This window comes from Danio aesculapii, chromosome 13 (assembly GCF_903798145.1).
Source record: "Danio aesculapii chromosome 13, fDanAes4.1, whole genome shotgun sequence".
In the NCBI taxonomy this organism is placed as follows: domain Eukaryota; kingdom Metazoa; phylum Chordata; class Actinopteri; order Cypriniformes; family Danionidae; genus Danio; species Danio aesculapii.
Genome location: NC_079447.1, coordinates 19951060 through 19966918, shown reverse-complemented (window position 1 = coordinate 19966918; position 15859 = coordinate 19951060). Strand labels below are relative to the sequence as shown.

The following is a 15859-nucleotide window of genomic DNA, read 5'->3' as shown; positions in this document are numbered from 1 at the left end:
TTGTGAAACAAAATGTTTGGTCTGTGCAGGAAACTGAACATTATTTATATTATCAGCTTACAGGCTCATCCATTGACTTTTGAGCTACCATTTGAGCTAAAAATCTTCTTCAATGCTCTACAGAAAAAAAAAGTCATATACACCCTGGATGCGTGGGTGAGTAACTTTACAGCAAATGTTCATTTCTGAGGGATCGATCCATCACAACCGCTATCTTGCATACAGATTCATAAGTGCTATTTTCTCAGTTTGGCATTCAAGTCTCTGAACAAGTATATTTGCTTTCATCTGGTGAACATCTGAAGACTGTTGTCTCCCATCTCACTGTTGAAGTCTGAAGAAGAAAGATTTGCAGTCTCGTGTTAATACTGGTGAAGACAGCCCATAGTAGGAAGGAAATCCTCCTGCTGTGATGTTTAATAGTTATTTTTGGAACTGGCAAACCGCAAAAAACAAACATTTGCTAATGGGAATGATCCTCCCAAAATGTTCTCTGCAGCATGTCTACCTCTAATTCTTCACAAATATTTCAGCAAAAGGACTAGATTGATGGTAGATTATTTCATACAGTTGCAGCAGTATAATTTGAATCAACATTAGCTGATCAGAAATCTGCCAAGGCACTTATTGTGTATTTGGCATTGTGCATAGTTTCTTATCAAACTGAGTGTGCCAGGGGAGGGACGCAGTTTACGGAAGGTGATGTTTATGAGCCTTATAAGTCCTGCTGTGTCTGACGTCTTACAGCTGTGAGATCTTTGATTCTCTTCCAGCATACCATCCTTTGTTTTTGGATAAAAAAATGTCATCCCACTGAGCACACACACACACACACACACACACGCACACGCACACGCACACGCACACACACACACACACACACACACACACACACACACACACACACACACACACACACACACACACACACACACACAGTGACACACACAAAAGTCTTCCAAGGAAAAGCTCCACAAGTTCATGTTTTGTTTCACGATAAGGAATTATGTAAACCCTGAATATACAGACAAGAAAATATATTTTTATACATTCTATAAAAATCAGTGAGTGATTTTTTAGATTCGGGTTACTGCTACTTAAAGGGATAGTTCACCCAAAAACAAACATTAACTCACTAATTTGTTGAACACAAAAGAAGTTATTTTGAAGAGAGCTGATAATATGCAACCATTTACTTCCATAGTAGGAAAAACAAATACTTTGGAAGCCAAAAGTTAAATGTTTACAGCTTTCTTCATAATATCTTCTTCTTTATTCAACTCCTAAAAGTTTGAAACAAGTAAAGCATGACAGATTGCCATTTTTGAGTGAACTATCCATTGAAATCACTATATCTTTCCTCTGTCATTTTTGTTTCTATATTAAATCATTTAAATGAGGACCTGCCAAGATGCATTTTTCTAGAATATGAAAGGGATGCAAATGACAAACAAATCAGATTTTTTTTTTATTCCTTACAGCTTAAGCACTTAAGAGGGAATTCATGACTAAACAGCAAACTTTCACCAGCATGGACCACGCCACACTTTGAGCTAGACTTTATTGTAGGGATGAAATGGGGTGGTAAGGGAACAGTGGGATGTAAAAGGATAAATAGTGAACAGGTACTGTAGGTAGGTTAATCTGCCGTCCTATGATGATGCCCAGAGACTGGTCTGCCTTAAATAAGTTTAAGGGAGTAGCTGATTGGTTAAGGAGGTAAAATGGGGCGTGGTCCCACTGCCTAACCATTGGTTACAAGCTAGTTAAATTTTTTGATCTCCACTACTTTTTCTATTTATTTCTTTATTTATTTTCAGATCCTTCTTGTCCTCCTTTCACCCTTTCCTGCTTACTTTAAATCTTGGATGAGGTCTCTTGTTTCACGAGTGCTTCTCTCTGGTGTTTTTAGTGAGCGGTTGGCTGAGCGTTAGATCACAGGTGTTTGATGCAAACCTGCTTTATGTTCCTCATCTGGTTGATAATGTCAGCTGGTTACAGAACTGATAATGGCAGATATTTGACTGTCACACCTGTTAATGCAAACATGTTCCAGTTTGCCTTATCTTACTACAGTTTATGTCTCTTTTTTCATGCAAGTAACTTTATAAAACACTATAAGAATAGACATTGTTGGTTTTGTTATTTAAACAGATTAAGATGTTTCACCCTAAAATAAAAATTCTTTCATCATTTACTCACCCTTCGCTTGGTCAAAACCTATTTGAATTTCTTTAGTCTGTTAAACACAAAAGATGATTTAAAAATACTTGGACACATTGACTTTCATTGTAAAAAAATGTTCACAGCAAACAGCATTCTGCAAAAGATCTTCTTTTGCATTCAACAGAAGAAGTAAACTTTTTAACCACTTAAGGGAGAATAAATGATGTGATAATTTTTTTGTGAGCAATACCTTTAATGTCATTCCAACTAATTTTCTTTCTTACACACTGTAAAGCCCCAAATGACATAAACCCCATTATAAAATCATTACATATACAAGTCAGAGAAGGCAAAGCCCCAGAGTGCACCTACCTATTATGTAAACAACATTGACCAGCTGAAGCAAACTTTTACGCAAAGTTCACCTTGGCAAGCAACGAACTTTAAATGAACTGCATTTTGGCCTGATTTTGTTTGAAATGATGTCACAGCGGTCCTTCTTTGATTTCACTTTAAGTGTATTGAGGTCTTCATTCACAATACAACAAAACATTGGTGCCTACAGGTAGATTTGACTCATTTAACGCTGATCAAGCAGCGAGAGAGAGACCATGTTTATAAAGGGACAGAATGACAGAACCCAACTTCACAGGTGTGGTGCCAGTCAGTTTATGTATTAGTTTTTATAATATGACTAAAATTTATTAGGTAACGCTTTACAATTCATTAAACAATACTTTACTTTCATTAAAGAACATTAAGATTAATAAATACTGTAATGTATTGTTCGTTATTTGTTTATGTTAGTAAAAAGATTAACTATCATTAACTAATGGAACCTTATTGTAAAGTGTTACTAATTATTATTTTAGTTTAACTCTCTTTTATTAATGCATATTAGTCATAAAAGCATATTAGTATTAAATACAAATAATCACAAGACGTCAACTGTTCCAATCTATCAGCACAAAACCATTAGTTCACTTTTGTTTCACTCTGAATTAAGCAATACAATTCTATATTCGTGCATCAAAAACAATACTTAGGGAAAAACACAAATAAAAACATATATAATAATCATAATAAAAGGATAAATAAAATAACATCATAGATAAAAGTAACTGATATAGGCCATACAGAAAAAATAGAAAAATATATAAGTACAAAATAATATTAAAAATTAATAATAATTTTTTTTATTAAAAATGAAAGAAAAAAAACATAAACATGCATATTTTCTCAGTGCTCTCCATTTATAACTAAGCCAGGGGTAGGCAAAATATGTCAGCTATAGTTTTTTTATTATTATTATTATTTATTATTATTATTATTATTTTTTAAATTAAATAAAATGGTGAGGAAGGGTTGCCAAGTAGTGTCACATTTTTCAGTATTACAGCAAACTGTATACCTAATCTTTTCTATTTGAAAAGACTGCATCAGATTATGTATCCAATGTACCAATTATTATTTTACAATAATTTATATTACTTTCTAAAAGTTTTATAGTAAGAGAGTAATAGGTTGTTGTTGTTGTTCTGGAGTTGTCTCTCATATATATTAGCCTCAATGAAATCTTAATTTCTGATCATGTAGGCACTTGACAAAAAGAATTAGTATGTTTTTCCTCCTTAAATATTAATTACAGAGCATTTACAGTAAAAAAACCACCTTAAATGTGATAAAATCAAATGCACAGGATCTCATAGTTTGCTTTTCTTAGCCAGCGCCATGCAAGACGTAGACGCAATGGGGCACGTTTTTTCCACAAGTCAGTGTTTATGAATAGGTAACACCAAATAGAACACGAGTAATCTTTACAAACTATACATCAGTCTAAAGCTATAACCCTCAAGCAGCCAATTAAGCTAGTTGTTTTTTAGCATAACAAAACACACACATTCAAAACGCCACATCTTTTGTTGAAAAATTGCACACAATGGTAATGCGTTGTTAGTTCTGTGCCACGGAAATCCAAGCACACGAGGAATGAAGTGACTTCAGAACACAGGTGTGTTACCAGTCTGCACATATCACACTCAGCTTTTAGGTGAAACAGTTCCTGCGTGTGTTTGTCGTACTGTGCATTGATTTAGATTTGACCTGAATCCTTCAAGACCCCCATAGATGGATAATATATGATAAAATACATTATTTTCACTGGTCTTAAAGGTGTAAAAACTGTGGTGCTGGTGCTCTGTGTCACTTAGGAGGTGTAACTTATTCATGTGTGTGTGTTCTTGTGTATCTGCTGGCATGTGTATTTGCATGCAGGTGTCTTATTTCTCTCTAACTAAGGAAAGATAAAATCTTCCCCGCTTCTGCTCCTCCCTGGACCGCTGGTTGGTGTCTGATGGCTGTCTTTGGAGATTAGTAACTGTGTCTTACGCCACTGACCAGGTGTTTACATCAATATGTTCGTGCTGCAGACTAACGCTGCAAAAACCTTTCATTAGTGAGTTCTCAGCATTGTGACACTTTTAATGGGGTTTATTCTGGATGTTATAAAGCACAAGTTTCCCTTAGGGGTTCCGTAGCAGAACTACAGGAGATCTGCCAATTATTGTTTCATGTCCAACAAAATGTTTGTGAAGAAATGTTGTAAACAAAATTGCATTATTATGTTAACTTGAACCAAAAAAACATGTTAAATATCTAATTTTGTTATCATTCTCAAAGTAATGACACATTTTATTGGCTTTGTAATATAAACATTGCAACAGTATTTATATATATATAGTGTTAAGTTGCAAGCCAGCACTAAAATAGTTGATCATTTGCAATACATTTAAAAAATTGTTTGTTAATTTGCTGTGTGAATATCAGAAAATGCAAGGATAGCAAAAAAAATATGGTATGACAACCTTTGTCAATTATAAGTTAATCACGCGTCTAACTTTATTTATTAAAGTATACAAGCTGTTTGAAAGTTTTAAGTCAGTTTATTTGATTCATTTTAAAAATGTAAAGCAACCATGTATTTATTTTACAGTGTGTGCTTAAAAACCATGCTTTGAAGCTACTTTTGTGATCAGGGGAATGATATTTACCCACACAGCTTATACAAGCTTACACTACCACTGCTTTTATGGCTTGTTTTTTCTTTGCATGATTTTGGATCTGGATAATCTGTACAATTGCTAAAGATGTGTAATAGAAAATTATAATATATAAGATTTAAACTATGCCTTGAACAGTTAATGGTAGTTAAGTGATATGTCATTAATAACTGAAAATCTGTCATGGATGGGGAGAGAATTAATAAATGATAATACTGCAGGCCTGTAGCCAGGGAGGGGTTCAGGTAGTTTGAAAGACCTACCCCCTACTGACGAAGGTACAGAATTTGCCATTGGTCAAGAATTGACACTGTCCTGTTTTGACTGCTATGTCATCATAAATTGTGCAAATAATCTATCAAAAGTTCTAAGACCACGCAGAATATGACGTGAATGAAGTCAACTTTTGCTACTGACTTACTGTTGTTAAATACAGCTGTTATTCTAAATCTTGGACCTTATTTATGAAAGAAAAAATTGACCATTGAAAAGGTCTGAAGCACCAAAAGCGGCCCATATTAAAGTTCATTTTAATAGTAGTTAGGTGGTTGATGTTGTTCATGAAGTGAAGAGGTTAGAAAAAAATTGTGAAGCTCAACATTATTATTATTATGTTTTAGTTGGTTTTTATATTCAAACGGCCAAATTGTGACTGAGGAAACTGGATGTGCTGGCCAGTTTGTTATTTGTCTAATAAATGACAACAGGTGACATATTTTCTAATGATTTATGATGTAATAACTTTACTTTTGTATTTTAAAAATAAGTTGTTGCTTTTTTCATACTTCTTTATTATAAATCTTTAGTAAATATTTTTGGTACATCAAAAATTGACCATCCAACAAGCTAATCCAGCTAAAAAAGTGCTTAAAATGTCATTAAATGCAGTATTCAATCCTCATAATTAAATAGAAAATTATAACTGCAATAATGCCTCTTTTGAGAAAGAAAGAACCACCGCTTTCACCAGGCTGACTACAGGCCTGTACTGTACACACTTTATTTAACTTTGTAACATTTCAACATCAACAAGCTGATCAGCAATGACACTTAAACCTCAAAAGAAAGTTATAATGTAATTTCAAGTTAATAAATGTTACTTCAAAACAAAAACAAGTTCTACAAACCACAGACCTTTGAACGTTAGCATTTTATTTCACTTATTCCTGACAGATGAGAATGAATTATTAAAAGCTATGATCAATTAATCAATACTGTCTTGGAGATTGGCGTCTGTTTGAAGTTTTCAGCAGAATGTGATGATTGCAAAGATGCTCCAGGCTAACTTTGGAATATTTTGGTAAAACAAATATCACTCTTTATTTTCAGCAAATGACGCAGAAGATCTGGCTCAGTAGTTTCTGTTTGTTTTTCACAGTTTTCAAGAATAACTTGTGCACCATTCAAAATGTTCTGATGTTGTCGTATATTGTCTCATGGCCCATTCATACAAATGCACACAGGCGTGGATCAGCAGAACAGAGCAAAATTTGCACTATTAAAAATAAAGTTTCATTATTGGGATAAGTGGTTTCATGAAGAACCTTTAACCTACACAGATCCTTTACATTGCACAAAGTGTCCTTTAAAAAAGTTCTTTAGATTGTTCAAATGTTTTTACACTACAAAAAATGTTTGTTATTTTATCCTAAAAGCAATTCTCTAAAAGGTTTTTTAAGGAAACCAAAATGTGAAAACCCCATTTTGGAAACTTTATTTTAAAGACTGTGTATTTTGAGGCCAACTTGCTTAATATAAAAAAATAAATGTCAATGTAATGCCAATAAATAATTCCCCCTTTTTATTGTTGAGATATTTGAAATTTGCTTGAGGTTTAGTGAAAGGTTTGAAGCCATGCCTCATCAAGAGTCTTTCTTTCCTACCATTTACAGCAAGCATCTACAAGTTTGAGCGGTTTGGCTTCACTGATGTTAGCGTGCTGATTCATGCTTCCAGAGAAAAGATGCGTGAGTGTCAGCACACAGATCCATGGGCATGTTTCTCATGCCGTGCTGCTGCAGTAAACCTGATCTCTGCCCAAACCAAAAAATAAAAACTGAAACCTGCTAAAACACCTCTCCAAAAACATCCACCTTTATGCACAGTGGCTCTTTGTGAAGCTTAATAACAAGCTTTTTCCTTGCATTTGTTGTGTCAGCACTGGAAGTGAATGTTGTTCAGATTATAAAGCATTTAAAAAATTTCATTGGTTTCTAATATCCCACTTGATCCAAACCTGTAAGTGTTTCTTTCTTCTGCTAAACACAAAAGGAATTAACTTTGGGAAATGTTGATGATGGTCTCCATTTGTTTCCATTGTATAAGAGTCATTGGAGACCATCAACTCTTTGCCTACCAGCGTTTTTCCAAATATCTGCTACTATGATCAACATTAGAAAGAAATTCTTACAGTATTGGAACAACTTGTCAGTGGGTAAATATTGAGTTCATTTTTATTGTTGGGTGAACTATCCCAAATTGAAAATCTTGTCATTAAGAGTGTTTTCACACCAGCCTTATTTAGTTCGGTTGAATCGCACTAAAGTTAGTTTTCCCTCTTCAATCAATCAATCACACTCGAGTGTGCACCAAAAGCGGACCAAAAACGTGTACCGAGACCTCCTTGAGAAGAGGAACTATACATTCTTGAAATGTTTAATTTGTCTAAAGTGATGTATACAAACTATATAGTATACTATAACAAGGGATACAATCAGTAAAAGCAACATTTTGTGTCTTCTGGTTTGTTTACCTGCGGGAGTTCTATTGGCATTTTCCCGCACGTTAATTCTGACCAGTCGAAAGGCAGTTTAGTAAATATGTACAATAACATCTGGCCAATGAGTGGTGGATTTTTTCACAGGACTGCATTTTGGTTCTCTTCAACTGGTTTGGACCAAAGCAATCGGTGTGGTGTGAAAAGGACTCAAAAACAGTAGAAAAATGCTACAATGTATCATTTGTTGCATTGGTCCGACCAATTGAACCGAACCACAAATGTGAAAGCACCCTTACTCTCATGAAGTTGTAAACCTGTAGGAATTTTTGCTTTATGCTTGATAAATTGCTTTGTTTAACCACATATATAAAAAAGCTTAGTTCTCTGTGTTCGACAAAAGGCTAAATTTAAGGTTTGGAACAACTTTAGAGTGAGTAAATGAACTACCCTTCAACTACACTTTTGAACTAAAGAAAAAAACTTTAAACTACACAGAAGCTTATTACACTCTATTCAGTCTTCTAATGTTTCAGATATTTCCAAAAATGTTCAATTCCTGTAATCCTAAAAGCACTCAGGTTCAGATTAAAGGGAAGAACTCTTTACCCCTCATTTGAGAAAGAACACGACCCTCCCATCTGATGAGCTCACCTCAGTTAAAAAAGCTGCTGCTTCAGGGACCTTTTGAAGTCATTCTGCCATTGACTTAAGTCCGCTGAATATTTTCCCACGAATTGAATGAACTAAAGAACACCATTGAAGCATGTGTTTCAGAAAATAAAAGCGCGCATGCATAAACATCACACAATCATTTATGAATTGTTGACTGCGGCAGTGACCTGATACATGCTCATACAAACATCCTTGCCCCATCTCATCTTTCATCTGGTTTATAACTGAGCTAATCAGTCACCAGACCGTGGGAACCAGGTTATTCACATTGCTGTTATGACTTGCATCCTGTTAAAAAGACACACATCACACACTATCTCGATGAGGACATCAAAACTGGGAAATTAAACTTCATGTTATTTATATCATGATTTATTTTGTTCTTTAAGGACATGCACTTTTAAAGGGATTTTAAATTTGTAACTTTTATAAGCAGCAGAGATTGTTCATATTGTCAACTGAGGAGATGTACTGCAAATGTCTGTATATTATTTAACAACATCTATCTCTCTTTGTCCTAGAGAGCGTATACTCTCATCGTGGAGGCTTGGGACTGGGACAACCAAACAATTACAGAGAGTAGTAAGTAATGACTTCCCAACATCTTGACATACATTCATCTACACACACATGTTGGGTTTTCATGTTTTACAGGGACTTCCCGTGGATTTTTATACTGTACATCGTGTCTGTTCTTTCCTCTTAACCCTAAACCAACCCTTTGCCTAAAAAAACCCAACCTTCACATAAATTATTCATCAGTTTTACATTTTCAAAATGCTTCATTCTTTATGATTTATTTTTCTTAAAGGGACCAAAATGTACACACAAGATCAGAATGACTGTTATTGCTATACTTGTTGGGAAATTTGGTGAAAGAATGAGCGCACACACACAAACAGATGCATTGGCCTGTAGATTTCTGTAAGATCTCTTGTGCAATTTCACATCTGTTTACAGATACAGTAGTTCGATTTATGCTGGCTTACTCTGTATTTGGATATTTGTATCATATAGATGTGAAGAATTCAAATGCAAAAACTTCTAAATGACGTCTGAAATTTCCATCGAAAATGAATTTTTTTTTCAGCCTCCTTTATTTATGTTGAAATATTTCACTTTAAAGGCCAGGAAAAGGACTTATTCTTTGGCATAAAAGTGATATTACTGAACACACACACAGGAGCCTGATAAATTTTAGATGAATATTTCACACGGCATTTACAGGTTTTTGCATCTGAACTCTTCATATATTTACTCAAGACAGTGTTGATGCACTAATGTAGCCTGTTTTGTAGTCTGTTTCACTCTGAAGTGCTTTATACAACTATTTTGGATGGTTAAGATCAATATTTCCAGATATAAAACATACAAGCCAAAAAAAATTTAATAGTTGTTTGCCTCTCCTGTTGTTTTTTGTATCTCAAAGAGGCAGTAGCAATTTTACAAAGCAAATTTTACAAAGCACCAACAACCAACATCTACATCTTAAATGATCAGACTGTAAGGAATATAACAGCAAATGTACATTTTTTGGGTGAACATGCCCTTAAAATTCTTTGTAAGTCAGACAGATTTTTACATAGATTTTTACACAGACAGTTGCTGTTTTTTAAGTATAAACCAAACAGATTGACAGAACAGTTGATCAGAGGTGGATGTCTGTGATCTGACATGTCTTTCAACCACACAGGGTTGAAGATTTTGCATGCACAGAAGAGAGAGGAATATGGGGCGGCTTATGTCAAGAAATTTGATTGATGACAGCCACGCCCCTTTTAGGCGGGACTTCCGGTTTAAGCCCCGCCCCTTTTTAATATACATTTAATAATTCCGGTAATTAGATTCTTATCAGTTTAATTAAAATAATAATTCCGGTAAATAGATTCTTATCAGTTTAATTAAATTAATAATTCCGGTAATTAAATTATAATTCCGGTAATTAAATTATAATTCCGGTAATTAAACAATAATTCCGGTAATTATATTCTTATCAGTTTAATTAAATTATTATTAATTCCTGTAATTAAATCTTAATTGTAATATTAATTATAAAAATAGATATTATAATATTATTAATTAGATTGTAATCAAATGAAATAAAATATATCAACCGTTATTAAAACCATATTTTAATTATTGTACTACATTATATTATATTTTAAATATTGTACTACATTATATTATATTTTAATTATTGTAATACATTATATTTTAATTATTGCAATAAAGTATTATAATTATATACTATTATACACTATTATATTATACTAATATATTTTATTATATTTTAATATAATTAATAAACTATTAGTATCTCCCACCTGGTCTTGCCTGCGCTCTGGTACGGGTGTGGGCCTGGCTCTGACTGTGTGTCTGTCTTGGTAATTTGAAGACAGTTGAAGACTGCTTGTGAAAGATAGAAGACATATCTGATGACTGTTACAATGCAATCGCTATATGCTACTATGTGATAAGAGAACGTAATGGTTGCGCTTGTTTAATAAACGCGAACATCCGCTTACATGGCTATCAGTCAGTGTGGCTCTAACCGGCTGTTTAGGCATGGGTGTGTCTGTGTGTGTGTGTGAGCGATGATAAGGTAAACTTATCCTTTAGACAGCATCCCGTCAACTATTTGTGAAAGATATATATATCAGAAATGGAACATGTATCTGATTGATATGTTGATAGGTGATTAGAAAGTGTGCTGATATTGCATATCTATATATTCACATGCAGCCAACTGTGTGCATGTGTGTGTGTGTGTGTGTGTGTGTGTGTGTGTGTATGCCTGGGTCTGGTTGTGTCTGCTTGAATTCACGACACAGTATTTAATGAATCAGCCTTTATTATTGCTCATTAATAGGTTATGTTGTTTTCACATTATTACTACATTAAACTAATACATATTTTAAGACAGACAAAAGACTATCAGTCATATCGTTTTAATGTATCTTTTATCGAAACTATCTAATTAAAATATATTTACAATATTAATCCAGCAAATAACAAATCTTAATATGTATTGACGACAAAAAGACCTTGTAAAACTATTTATCTAAAAATGTAATGTTATAAACTGCTGGTTGAAAAACACTGATGTAAATTCCAGTTGTCTTTGTGATTAATGAAAAGTTTTATTATGAAAAACATTTTAAGCTGATTTTTTTTCTTTTGACTAACACATTTCCAATATATTTACATGCATGTTCTGTATTTTATGGCACACATTGTTGTATAATTAATCTAAAAACGTAATGTTTTGCACACTGGTCATCACTGGTGTAGATTTGAAAATAAATGATTTAAAATAAAAGATTTACTAAAAGGTCTTATCAGTCTTTAGACAGTATTGTTATTTCAGTTTCAAAAGGTAAATAACATGTATTACTCATAGTAATTGTACTGCTCACAATTGAAGCCAGGCAACTTAGTTACGGAATTTTAGATTCAAACTGATTTGAATTCCTTGAAAATACTTGATAATATAAAGAGAAATATAGTGATTATTCCGAATATAAAACAAAAATGTAAACAAAAATGATTTCCAGTTTATCTAAAACAGTACAGCTCTATCCCTTAGTTAACTTTACTTAATGTTATACAGTAAAATGTATTAGTTTATCTACTGGATCCACCATTTATGTTCACATAACAGTGTTAAATCAAGTAAGCCTACACATTTGTCAAAATAAGTCAAGTTTAAAGGTAGTTCTTATAAGTAGACAGAGCAAATGATGCTTTTCTTTTACCATTAGATTTAGATGAATCAAGATTATTGATACTACACACATTTTGTAGTGAGTCTATATGTTTCTTTAAATTGAAGGTTTTTTCATTGACATACACATTGTCAAATTAACAATCTAAAATCAAACAATGTTTTTTCACTCTGAATATAAAACGTTATCACACATAAAAGTGATGTTTAAAATACTATTCATTAAACTTAACGCATGACTAGAGTTTTGTTTTTACAAGCCAGAAACATTGAACTAAATCAAGCTTTTGATTTTGCACTCTGTTGCACTTTTTCAACACAAAAGGTAAGCTTTTTATGCATCTGCTAAAAATCTGTAATTTTGAGCCACTGTTAGAGTTTGTATGTTACAAAGCATACATGTTTTTAAAACTGTCAGTTCTCAAAAGTTACTTATTGTTGTTCCCTTTCTTCTGGAGTTTTTAAGAACAACATTGCAGGGGCTTCGTCAAACATAAAGATACATTTCATGCATTAGATTTATACTGACACACAAGACTTTGTAAAATTTAAGAGAGAAAATCACTAAGAAAAAGATTAAAACAAGAATAGTTTCATTTGGGGGGAAAAAAGTGATAATATGAAATACATTGGTTACACCAATATGGTCTAATGGTTAGAATTTCTGGGTTTTATGATATGGGAATATTTTTAAACTCTAATTTGTCCCAAGTAACATTAATAACAACACTTAGCCACAGTTATTTGTATCGTAGTTGAATGCTACACGCTATACTGTCAACAAAGCACATTAATATCAAAGAGTAAATACATTTTATTTTAAGAATACTTTGCAGTAAACTTTAATGAATGAATACGTTTATTTTATCGACCTTCTGATGCATAATGTTTTTGAAACATTTAATTATGTTTTACGACCAATGTCATCTGACCAAATTATTTGACCTAATTCAATCTTCTGTTGCACTTTTTAACACAAAATGTCTTTGCAAACTTTTTGCATATGTGATAAAACTCTCAAAGCATCTGTTATGATGCATACAGTAAAAGACACAATAACCATTTCTACTGTCAATGATATTTTGTTGTCTAATTCTTCACAATATGTTTTCCCAAGAACTATGAATCTACAAAACTAAATTGAATACTTGCCAGTAAATCTGCATTAATATCTTTTTGCGACAGTGTCTAAGGTACAGTGTATTAGAACTGTATTCTTTTCAACTGTCGTAAAAGTTTGAGTTGTAAATGTTTTGGTTATAAACCAGAGACAACCAACAATATTATGTATACCTTTTGTTCATACAGTTTTTCAAATGAATGAGAAATTATGAAATTGTACGTCAGTACTTCTAGATTTAAAACTAAATTGGGTGACAGTTTTTAGTTTGTCTTTCTAAACTGACTACAAAACCGTTACACGTTAGAACTGTGTGTTATTAGGGGTGTCTTAAACATCAACCAACTTTAATAAATGATCTACAGTTTATACCTTTATGCTTTAAACAAGTAACCACTCTTTGACACACTATGCAACTTTTTAATTTCCTAGATATTTAAATTTGGCATAAATACAGGTCTTAAATCAATTTCGACAATGTTTCTATGATTTGTTTCATGCCATCATGTTTTGCATCTTAGCTCATTTTCTAACTTTTTTACAGTAAAGGCATAGACACTTTTCAGAACAAGCAATAGGTAATTTAAACCGCTAGACTTTGAATGCACCAAATAACACATGGCCACTCTTGCAAGTTTACTTTAAGTTATAATTTTTGTATGTAAACCTGATCCTGTGTATGTAAACCACCTATGACTAGGTGGGGTAATAAAATGCCAAGCAGGTTATTCTTTTCTTTATAAATGCTTGTAGAATTTAAAATCTACTTAGTTACATTAAAACATTTTACTTGTTTAACACAAAATCATAAGTTTACTTAAGCTGATAAACTTTTTATTTCGAGCAAATATACACTGAAATAGAGTAGTGCATAATGAACAAACATGGATTGCATAATCATAAAGACAAATCAACTAAAAAATATATATATATGTTTATACAGTCATACATTGAAGAAAAACAGGGAACACCAGAACACTGTAACGACATTACTGAATATCTAACCAGCAAAGAAATTCTACTAAAAGCATTCTGTCGTGTTCAAGAATGTGGTTGGTCAAAACTTCTACAATCTCAGCAATATTGGCTATTTTGTTTTGTGAAAGCAGTGACACACAAATATCTGTTATATATGTAGACATGCATAGAACCTGCGTTACTCCCATCTCATCACTCCATCCAGTCAGCACCTCAAGAATTTTTGTAATGGTTGCACAGACAGCATCATTGCTACGAACACACAGGTGAGTCAATTGATTTATCGTATCGGCCCATGAGTTTAAGGCACCTCTCACAACGTCCATTTCTCTCTTGAGATTTTTCACACGTTTGCCATCTCCTGTACAATCATGATTAGAATCACACGCATCATTGATGATCCTCTCCAGAAGAAAGACCATACGGTCCCTATAATGCTGTTTAAACATGTCGTCCACAATAGACCTCATTTGACAATCAAAAGCAGGGTCGCACTTGCACTCAGGCCTTTCATGCGCATCAGGGTCAGCATTTTGAGAACAATAGCAATCCGCCATCTTTGCAAGGGGCTGTCAGAAGAAATCAGAAAATAATTTTTTAGAAAACTTTTTTGTTTAATCACAATACAAAGTTTGTACCATAATCTGTGTAGAACATATGCAGTAGTACCTTAAGGATGCTGCTGGTGTCCTTAAGCAGCAATAGTTCAGTCCTAATAGCTTAGTGCAAACAAGACCAAAGGTAGTCCTCAAAGTTAGTACATTTTTATGTCTTTAATCTTCTTTTTACTCCTGATCAATGGGTTCTTGTAGAAAGTTCTGGGGTCGGTGACTGTGCCCAAAAGCATTACTCCTTGGTAGCTAGAAGTAATAATGGGCGGTTTATCTACACATTCAATCAGGTCCGCCTTCACTCACTAGGGCGGTACTATGAACATCTGCCATGGTGTCATAAAAGTCATGAATAAACATTTAGTTAACATATTTTATTTAAGACGTAGGCGTGATGATGTAGGGATACCTATTTTGATTAAACAAAATAAAAAAATACAGGGTCATACCGTAAATATATTCACAATGAAATATTTTAGAGAACTAATATTATAGAATTTTATATTTCATGGAGGTTTTAGGCTGACAAAATATAATGCTTAGCTGAAGACATTTCAAAACTGGTTGCCATACAAATGGACAATCAAATAAATTTGAATGTTTTTACGCAAATATGTACACGCTTTTCAACATTATTCTGCAGTCTGAATTGTTCATTATAGTTGTTTATTTGGTTTCCTATTAGGGCTCAAAGCAGTCACATATTTAATTGAAAATTTGCTTATTTCATGATAGTGTTCTTTTTTTAAAGAATTAAGAATTGAGAAGAAATACGCTTACATCTACACATACATATTCATTTTGGAATTA

General features: G+C 33.1%; 1 protein-coding gene across 2 annotated transcripts in view; it reads left to right on the top strand.

Annotated features, from left to right (window-relative positions):
• The window catches only part of jag2a (jagged canonical Notch ligand 2a), an 88313-nt gene that overhangs the window by 5623 nt on the left and 66831 nt on the right, over positions 1–15859 (top strand). For both annotated transcript variants that reach the window (XM_056470260.1, XM_056470259.1), the window contains exon 3: positions 9138–9198. In XM_056470260.1, coding sequence (XP_056326235.1) covers positions 9138–9198 — 61 coding nt within the window. The remainder of the gene's footprint in view (positions 1–9137; positions 9199–15859) is intronic.